The following is a 10,639-nucleotide window of genomic DNA, read 5'->3' as shown; positions in this document are numbered from 1 at the left end:
ACGAGGGCAGACAAAAATACATCAGAACTCATTGTTCTAGCTAAGTTGAATCAAATTTGCTAATCCAACATGGTTTACTAATTTCTCTACGCTACCATGGAATCTCGTACCTCCTTTGTACGTGATTTTGTAGAATATTTGCCAAAACTGTTTTACACGAGGATCAAAATTCATAAATTAAAGCACAAATGATGGGATAATTTGACTTGGTTGTTTTCAAAAGTCAATTAGATCAGCAACTCTTTTGGTCAGAGCTTCTAGTAACACCTTGCTTTGCTTGTTACTTCACAAAGGAACAATAAAATATAAAAAAAATCCTCAACTCCAAAACCAAAAGGTCAAGAAACACCTATGAAGATGCTTACTTTACAAATAATCAATCCGTCTTTTTTACGTTGGACCCGCCCGCCCAATGACCGGTCCATTTCACCATGTCGCACGTGTGGACTGCCACATGGCATTTCCGTAGATAAGTCAAAAGTAGAGGGTCAAGCTTTACAACACGGAGGCACCAATTCAAAACCTCCACCTCGCTCTACTACCGATTCCATTAACGAGCCCAGAACGCGGGCGTTCCGTCCGCCAAGGTTTACCAAACGAAGCCCCATAACCCGAATTAATTTAACCATGGTTAGGATATTAACCGCAGTTAGGTTGTCTCCTCCAATCAAACCCCACCTCCTATAAACCTCAGCCACATAGAAGAAAACCATACAACGCGCAAGCGAGAGAGAAGAAAGAAAAAAACCCGAGCGACAGATAGCCAACGAATCCACAGCCAGAGATGGCGGCGGTTTACGTTGACGAGGAGGAGGTCTGGAAATGCCCTAAACACCCTTCCAAGCGCCGCAAGAGTGGAATCTGCCCCGTCTGCCTCCGCGAGCGCCTCGTCGTTCTCTGCCCCGACTGCGCTAACGTCCGCCCCTGCGGTTGCTGCGCCACGACGTCGTCTTCCTCGTCTTCTTCTTCTTCCTCTCGCTTCCCCGCCGGCGACGGCGTCCGAGTCTCCAAGATTCTCGAGAGCGAGCCGTCTTTCCGGCGGTCCCGGTCGGTTGCGGTCCCTTTTCTGCGCTCCACCTCGAAGTTTCTCGGCGGCGCTTTTAGACACGCGGACTTTGACTCCGCCGGCGACAGGAGCGAGCCCCAGAGCGGCGGACGGACTAAAACACCGTCGTTTTGGTCGTCGGTATTCCGGTCGTCTCACAGGAGCAAGACAAGCGAGGTTAATGATGGAGAGCACGAGACGACGGCGGAGAAGAAAGCCGAGGGCGAAATCCAAGAGGAGGAAGAAGACGCAGATGCTGCGATGAGAAAGAAGATGATGAGAAAATCGAGGTCGGTGGCCGTGCCGATGATGTCTTCAAAAGCTGGTAGCGTTGGAGGTGAGAGACCGCCGGCGAAAGGTAGGGGATGGCATTTCCCGAGCCCGATCAAGGCCTTCCGGCATTCCAAAATTTCAAAGATCGTTTCCGAGCGGTCGCCTGTGTACAGAGGTTAATTATATTTTCTTTAGAAAAAAATAATTAAATTAACATTAAAAAAACCGATAACTCTTCCATTTTGTTTTAATTTATTTTTGGAATGTGAAAGAATCCATGACGAATTTTGATCTTGCAATGGTAATATTTCGAATGCAACTTGGGAAGGATTATGTATTGCAAAGCTGGTAAATTCAGTAATTTTATTTTATTACGCTCTATTTCTGGGATTTTTTCTTTAATTATTACGATGTTTTATTTTAATTTAATTGGCTGAGATAATTAATGAAAAATGTGGGAGGCCGTTTTGGCGCACGATGAGATTTCTCTGCAGGGTGGGTGGGTCTTGTTGACAACATCCAGTTTTGCAAGTCTCTAAACGGCTTTGGGGAACAGTCAAACTAGGAGTAGTTTAATCCACGTGGCACGTGGATGTTGGAGAATATATATCAACGAGTGAATGTAATTATGCAGAGGTCACAACAGGATCCTCTCCGCATCTTTTGTTAAAATTTTGAAGTTTCTTAAATTGTATCTATTCATTGTATATTGTATATCGTGCGATCAATTTTTAACAAATATTATTTGTGTTTAATTTTAAATAAAAACATTTAAAATAATTTTTATCTGCATAATATACGATGAACAGACAGAATTAACGAATCTTTGAAATCTTTACAAAAAGAATTTAGCGAGAATCCGAATTCATGCTAAGGTAACTGAAACAAGTTCCAATATTAATTACTAAAGGTAAGGTTGCCCAAAACCAGAAGAATATCTGTCTTTACACTGCTGTATTACCGTACTTTGGTTGGTGTAGCTGCTGTATCTAGTTAGTGAGTTTTTAGTTAGTTGTTAGGAAAAGAACATAGACGGTGAGAATTAAACTCGTGACAAAGTATATAAGTATGAGAATGTTTAATTACTGTGGTAAAACATCATTTGTTATTTAATTAGAACTTTTAGTAAAACTAAATAATTCAATAACTAAACAGTTAGGGAAATGATAATTTAGTGAAGGTGGGGATTTGGAAGTCCGTAGGGCCTATGAATATATGGGCGTTATGTGACGTATGTCACTTCCAAGTGCCTGTTAATTCAGTGGTTAGGGGCACATTATGATTTATAAGGGTGGAAATATGAGGCTGAACTTCATTTGAGGGCCATTTTAGAGCCCTAGATTTTTTATGATCTTCTAAGGATAATCTAGCTGATGCGAAAGGAATAACCACATCTATTTATATTTTCCTGATTTATCTCCTTTTTTTTTAATAAATAAATTAAGCATAAACAGAATGTTTCAAAACGGAAAAGAAATGGTAGCATCCCATATTTTATCCTTTATTTTACATCGATATTAATCAATTCTTGCCCTTTATTTATGGTTAAAGTCAACTCTACCTTGATTTGCTTAATTATCTGTCAATTGAAACTAATCCCCCTAATTTATCATTCATGTTATTTTAGGAATTCTCATATATTGTAATCTAAAAAGTATTTAAATTATATAATTTGAAGAGGACATTGTTGACTTGTTAAACCTAATTAGTAATTTGTTAATAAAGAACTTCGAGTGGGTCAATGATGAATTTCCTATAGCTGGTTTGAAGTGGTCAATCTCGCTCGCTCTCTACACTCATAGATGATTCGTATAAGCGCTAGAGATTAGTCACTAAAGAGGCACCGGTCGATTGGTATCGACGGAGCACTCTCTCTCCAATACCATTGTTGATGTTTCTTTGTCGATACTAACCGACTGGTTGAAAAAAAAAGAGTCGAAAAGAGTGCAAGGTAATATTTGCCCATTGGGTCATCAAAATGTAGAGATAGCTCTAATAATTCAACGTAATTTATGAAAGGATGTCTCCCAAGTGTGAAAGTTTAGGAATAATAGAATCATCATCAAACAATGTTCATCAATCAACAAAAACAACATATATAATTAATCTCAACTTGAAAATAATGTCCATATCATGGCCTATCTGTTCTCGTGAGTAGGGGGATATATTGAACCTTCGGCTTACTGTCTGTGAATTATTAGAACAGTTTGGTAGGTCCAGCAATGTGACATTTCAAATAGTTTAATTGTTCACATAGTATTTAGTTGGTAACCTAATACATCAGATGTTGAAGGTCTTATAAATAACCTTCATTTGTTATTTGAGAACCAATAATCACCACTTTGTTTAATCTGAAGCACGAACCTCCAACATTTCGTTCAGACATAATGTTATATTAACAGAAATTTATGAAGCATATCAAATCAATAGTAAACCCTAATATGTCATATGCATATGCCAGTTTTTCTTTTATTGGTCGAATGGCTAGCTCATATACTAGTTTAGAATGTTCATAGCATTCACTACAATTTTCCATAAGTTATAAGTTAAGGTGGGTGTTCGTGTATCTTAAAATGTTAATCATTGCGTCTGGATAACTGTAACCAAATGTTATCATTTGACCAAAATAATACGGTATCATTTAACCCCAATTTTGGTAAATACATGCATAAATCCGTTTAGTAACCTTAACCACGTGTTTTCGATAGTGATTTGGATTTGCGAATCTGCACGCAGATTCGAACCATTGGATCGACAAAAACAGCTGCAATTTTCTATTGAACTCTGCTAACCGAAGCACATGTATACTTGTTGATACATAAACAACGTATTTTGGAATGTAGAGCTGTGAATCTAAATAGTTTATTCAATTGAGTTTCTAACTAGGGTACGTAGTTAGTGGCGCGTCTTTAATTCGTGTGTCCGCACAATTCTTTCTTGATCAAAATATTATTCACTGTTAATATATTTTAAGAAATTAGTTATTAAAGATGTACGCACACTTTGACATTTTTTTTTAAAAGAAACGGTAGTGGTTTCATTCATAACGTTAAGAAAGAATAAAATCCTCGAGAAGGATGGAGTAACTTTGGGGTCTCCTCGAACCAACAAGTAAAGTTGAAAAATTAAGGCCAACCTAACCATTTAATGGTACGCATACTTGAAATTATGTTGTAATTGTATCGTTCATCATTATACCGACCCTTCTTCTAAATAACAAAAAGAGTTTTTAACTTTTATAGGAAACGTTATCCAAACTAGATAATCCGGTTAATTTTAACTTTCAAACTCTGAGAAATTTGTATTATACAATCCACTTAAAGACGTTCCGATCCAGTTTCTAAATCCAGAATTCCTCTATATATACCCCTCTGATTTAGGTTTCGATGCAACCATTGTTTAAAATATTTATAAAATTGTCGATATTTCTGTTGAAACATATGAAAAATCAAGGATCGATATGGAATGACAGGTGAAATGCAAACTTTACCCTATATTTGTGAGGTATAGGAATATCAATTAATATGGATGATTTTTAATGATCCGCTACAGAAATTTTCCGGCACACATTGCAGATTTTGAGTTTTTGATTTTTTTTTTGAGAATTTTTTCTCTAATTTCGGTTGAAGGAAACCAATATTAATATATCCATCAACATTTTTATAAAATTGCATTTTGATACTTCCATCCATATAGATATTTTAAACACACGATACAAATTAGAATTTGGTTTGACTAAGTATCCCCTTGTGGCGTGCATGAGTTGGGCTTTTTGGGGGTTCACTTGGTTCTTTTGGTTATTATACTATTAACAAATCAAGAATCAAAGATTCAGTAATGGTAGACCGACTGTTAAATCTTCTTGCCATTAACTAAAGGACTGCTTAGTTTTTTAATACGCCGCTTGGCAGTCGGCCGTAAGGTGCTTGTGATTGTGGTCCTGGCTATCACATTGCCAGTGTTTTTGGACCAAATAAAAGTCTAAAAAATTTGATATTTTAAAAGTCAAGTTCTTTAAGGGAAAAAAAAATTATGGCCATGAGATTTTAACAGAGTTTTCAACACATGCTTTCTATTTAGTTGATAGAGTTTTTCACCAGCTGAGAATATTATTTTAATTTTCTAACGCTCTCTGGAAATTGAAATATTTAACTGGAGAAATTGCGTTAGTCTTTGGCAGATTAGATTCTCATTCATTTTGCTTAGTCCTTGTACAATTAGAGTATCAATATTCATGTCAAAATTAATTAGTAATGAATTGGGAGGTCTAGGGTATTGTTAATATTTAAAACCTGGAGGTGTTTTCATTTTTTTTGTTTGTTTGTTTGTTTTTTTTTTTTTTTTTTTTGGTTTGTTGAGTAAGAACGATATTCAATAAATCGGGAAAACTTACAAACTAAGGGGTGAGGATAGAGTAAATAATTGGATCTCAATAAAAACCTTACCAATGATTTCAACCTGGTCGAAGGGAAAAAGAGTGTCGGCACTTACAAAGAGAAAGCTATCCTCAACACCACGAAAAGGGATTAAGCACAACTAATGCTATCTTGCAAAACTTGGAGGTGGTTTGTACGTACTTATTAGCCTCTCACACACATTTTTATTATTTTTGTTCATTGAATTGAATGAATTAAACAAAAACAATAAACATGATTAAATAGAAGTTTGTTTGAAGAGGAAATAATTGTGTATTATCAGTTTCCTTTAACAATATTACGACTTCAATAATGTAGATAAGTCTCTATCACCACTTCGCACATATGCCATTATTTAAGTAAAAATATGCGAACAATATATATGAGTGATGTCTAAGAACTTATGTAACATCCTACATCGTTCAGGGAAGTTGATCTTTTAAGCCTTATATGTATATTCCCGTCCCTACCTAGCAAGAGGCCTTTTGGGAGCTCACTGGCTTCAGGTTCCATCGGAACTCCGAAGTTAAGCGATTTCACACGAGAGCAATCCCAAGATGAGTGACCCATTGAAAAGTTCTCATTTGAGTTCCCAGAAACAAAACCATGAGGACGTAGTCGAGGCCCAAAGCGGATAATATCGTGCTACGATAGAGTTGAGCCCGGGATGTGGTGGGGACCCGAGTCGGGATGTGACAACTTATGTCTCCATCATTAGTAAGTTTAGTGGCGAATTAAGAATTTTATATATGTGGAGCCTATTAACAACGTCCACCACAATGTTGTTAATTACATGTTGAGGTCTTATTGTCAGAAGGCATGAATGGGCTTGTTCTATGAAAATGTTGTTGGAAATTATATATTATAATTAATATTATAATATTTAATTTTTATATGAATGAAAAATAAAAGTTATGTGTCACAGTTGAATTCAAATTCATGAGTTACGTCTGTTCATTGGAACTTTAGGCAACGGTCACAATGTTTCAAAAGGGGGTGGCTTGAGTTCTATATAAACTCAAACATCCCACATGTCTAGAGAATTAAGAGAAGAGTTTTTCTCTAAGCTCTTTTAGTCTTGGTTAGTCAAATTCCGAGTCGTGTCTTGAGAGTATGGAATATATGAAGTTCGCCAGAGTCCGATGATTGAAGTGCTTTTACTTCGGATTATAGATTGTTGAATCTTGAGAGACGGACGCCAAACAAACTACAAGCACAAGAGTACGTGTGAAATTCTGTCTTTAGGACATTGCATTTATGCAAGCCTCAATTTCCAAATTTGTCAGGTTTTCTAACTTTCTCTTTAATTGTTTATATTAATCTCATATATAATTGATGTTGTGAATTTCTTTATGATTATTATCATTGGAATTATATTGTCATTTTTCATATTTTCTAATATTGCTCCAACAATCTAAAGACAGAAACATTATTTATTTCATTCATAACATTAGCAAGTACATTTAGTTTGAATAATCCATTAGCAAGGTAACCCTTCCTTACAAACATTCTCCCTTTAGTTAGTACACACTTATTGGACTCAAAAACTAGTTTGAATCCCTTGTTACTAAGGATAGGACTAGAAACAAGATTCTTCCTTATATCGGGGACATGCAGCACATCAAAGAGGGTTAATTCTTTTCCAAAAGTGAATTTAAGAACACATTTCCCTATTCCATCCACAACAGATGCATATGCATTTCCCATAAACAGCTGCTCGTTTCCCTCGATTTTCTGGTACGAAGAGAACATATTTCTATCACCACATACATAGCGAGTCGCACTAGTATCTATCCACCAATCAACGTGGTCAGATACTAGATTGATTTCAGAAATCGTAGCAGCCAGGGCATCCACATTGTTTTCAATCAGGTTTGCGCAGTTGTTGTTGCCTTGACCTACAAGACCTTGATCCCTTTGATGACAACATTCTTGAGCCCTATGACCTTGCTTTCCACAAACCCAGCAACTTCCCTTGATTTTCTTGAAGTCATTGCCTTTCACTCTAGGGGCATAGTTCTTTTCCTTCTTCTTGGTTTTCTAGAATTTCAGTCTTTGCTTTGATGAACTTCCTTCAACAACATTCGCCTTGGCTTCCATACTCAAAACCAGGCCCTTCTCATTCTTTATGTTATCTTCCTCTATTCTCAGCCTTACAATGAGATCCACAAGGGTCATCTCCTTACGTTTGTGCTTGAGATAATTCTTGAACTCTTTCCAAGAAGGTGGTAGTTTTTCTATAAAGGACGCCACTTGGAAAGACTCATTGATCACCATCCCTTCAACATGAATGTCATGGATGATTTTATGGAGATCTTCAGTTTGAGAGACAATGGACTTGGAATCCACCATTTTGTAATCCAAAAATTTGCCCATGACAAATTTCTTCGAATCAGCATCCTCGGTTTTATATTTTTTCTCAAGTGATTCCCAAAGTTCCTTAGCTGTTTTGCATACTACATAGACATCATACAATGAATCATCTCATTCTCAAGCTTCTCAGAATGAGGTTTAGTTCCTGATTGTTCCATACTGTTCGAAGATTGTTGGAGAACAATTCAAAAATAAACAAAAAAAATAACAGAAATAAACAGAACTTGAAATTCTAATATTTTATTAACCAAAAATATTTGATGTGCAGAATGAAATTATATAATAAATACAGAAACTAATATAAGAATATCAATGATACTAGCTTGATCACAGAAGGTAGAGGTTAGCGTTAAAACTATGTCATTCGAACAGTATTTTCGTCCCACTCTTGTGCTTGTAGTTCTACAACGTCTGGTCGATCAGGATTCAACTACCTAACTCCACAACCTGCACTGGATTCTAGAATTCTAGCGAATTTGCTTTGTGTGCTTACTCTCTGGAAATTTCGCATGGAAGAAAAAGAGGAAGAAAGGATGATCTCACTTGGATACTGTGATTGCAAATATATAGGCTGTTTCACACCCTTTCGAATACATGTTCAGTGTATTTGAAAGTACACAACTTTTTCTAATAACCGTGTCTTTTAATCAAAATGTTTTTAATTAATAAATTAATTAAAAACTTAATCCGAAAATTAAAATTAATGAATTTGATTAATTTTAAATTCCAAGGCCCCAAGGCTCTTGTCTTGATTCATTAATATTAATTGTATTTATGCTATATTATATTTAAGCCTAATCCACACAACCATAAGGCTCAATCCTTCAATCCATTTCTAAATGGTTTAAGTTCTAATTACTAAGAAGAAGGAATAAGCCTATATAAAGGCTAGTGAAAAAATACTGTTGCCTGATGTGGGACAAGAGGGGTCTCAAACTCTTACAAATGTGAGGACAAAGTCTCACATCGGTGAACGATCAAACCATGCCAAGACTTATAAAAGGTCAGGCTACTACCCATATTATCAATTGATTTTATGGTGAAATCTTAATTTCTTCACTATGAAGAAGCGATAAACCTTCTTTTATTCTGAGTAGCAAGGTTCTAAGCATTCTGAAGAAAAAACATGTTCGAAGGAATGCTTTGTGTCTTCTTGCACAACTTGTATTTAGCCACTGAATGTCTTTAAACAAATTTTGAAATGGTTGAAGGTGATGGATACTGAAAAATGCTTGGCATGAAAGGTTGACGTGTAAGAACATGAGAAGGCTGAGCCTTGGTTGGCTTTGGTGTTTTTGGAGTTGGGAGAAGGTCTCTTGCTTGCATGTCGCTGAAGGCTTTTCTTTGCTTGAGCCGAGACATCCAATTTATAATTGGTGACAATAATCCCATAGACAAAGTCACAAAGGGAGTATTGTAAATAGTTTGTATTCAGGGGATGAAGTGGAGTGCTGAAATATTCTAATATCGTATGGATAAGTAAGACGTTGGAATTGCTTTTCAGGGGGTAAACAAGGGAAGAAAATCATCATATTATGTCCTATATGTAAGAGAGGGCGCTGGAAGCTTATGTCTTGTGTATTTCATCTGCTTAGGAAGCATGAGAGATTTTAAGTAATGGGCTTGGACTTCCGAAAAGCTCGAAGTCTTCATTATCAAAGAGTTTATTCGCCGTTGTGGATCTCCATGACCTTTCACACTATCCTCAACCCCTCTAACAAGCCTTGTTAAGTTACACGTCTTAGGTCCGTGTGAGCTTGAATGTATCGGGTTTATGAAAATGTGTTTGATGTGTCATGAGAGATATCTCAAGCATGACCATTACCTACATGTAATATGTACAAACTTTCACATATTTTTCAATTAATTATACAAGTACTAGCCCCGCATCATAATATATTTTTTCATAATTAAATAAATATTAAAATTTTAGATTAACTTGTCTTAGCCAATTAAACAGAATTAAAATATCCAATCCAAAATTAATAGTAATGCGATTCTTCACTTTACTAACGTGTAACATGTCTCCAAACAATGGTTTTTGTGTAACATGAATCTATTATCTGACTAATTAAATCCCCTTCATAATTTTCTGTCTAACTAATTATAACAAAGAAATGATGATGATGCACGGCTGGCTCTGCTCCTTCACAAGTTACAATCCCTCTCACTTCTGCAGTGGCCACCACTACTATCTAACATGTAACAAGGCATGCATGCACATATGATGTCCCGTCTCTTTACATTCATACAGCTACCTACTATTTGACTGTTAGAGAAATACGCAAAAGACAATTTCGATTCCAAATGGTCCCCCAAATTGAAATTACGAGCACTTGCTAGTACCCTAGCTCTTGATTCGAAAGGTTATGGAGATAAATGGCTGCTTTTTATTTTTTATTTTTTTGGGTATTCTCTAGGCTTGAATGAGACTACTTTGCATGAAACGAGTTTACAATCACGTAACAGTCTGTTTTAGTAATAACATATCATTTAAAGTGAATTCATACCATTAAACCAGGACACTAAAGTA

General features: G+C 36.2%; 1 protein-coding gene across 1 annotated transcript; it reads left to right on the top strand.

Annotated features, from left to right (window-relative positions):
* Positions 1-697: 697 nt before the first annotated feature.
* LOC125480537 lies at positions 698-1,699 on the top strand. The gene has a single exon (XM_048591472.1). The coding sequence runs from the start codon at positions 785-787 to the stop codon at positions 1,496-1,498; it is 714 nt and encodes a 237-aa protein (XP_048447429.1). The 5' UTR covers positions 698-784; the 3' UTR covers positions 1,499-1,699.
* The last annotated feature ends 8,940 nt before the right edge of the window (positions 1,700-10,639 follow it).

This window comes from the organism of the source record quoted next, unplaced genomic scaffold (assembly GCF_019419815.1).
Source record: "Pyrus x bretschneideri cultivar Hongxiangsu unplaced genomic scaffold, Pyrus_bretschneideri_v1 Contig34, whole genome shotgun sequence".
NCBI lineage: Eukaryota > Viridiplantae > Streptophyta > Magnoliopsida > Rosales > Rosaceae > Pyrus > Pyrus x bretschneideri.
The sequence above is the reverse complement of the archived record's forward strand: the minus strand, read 5'-3'. Positions and strand labels throughout refer to the sequence as shown.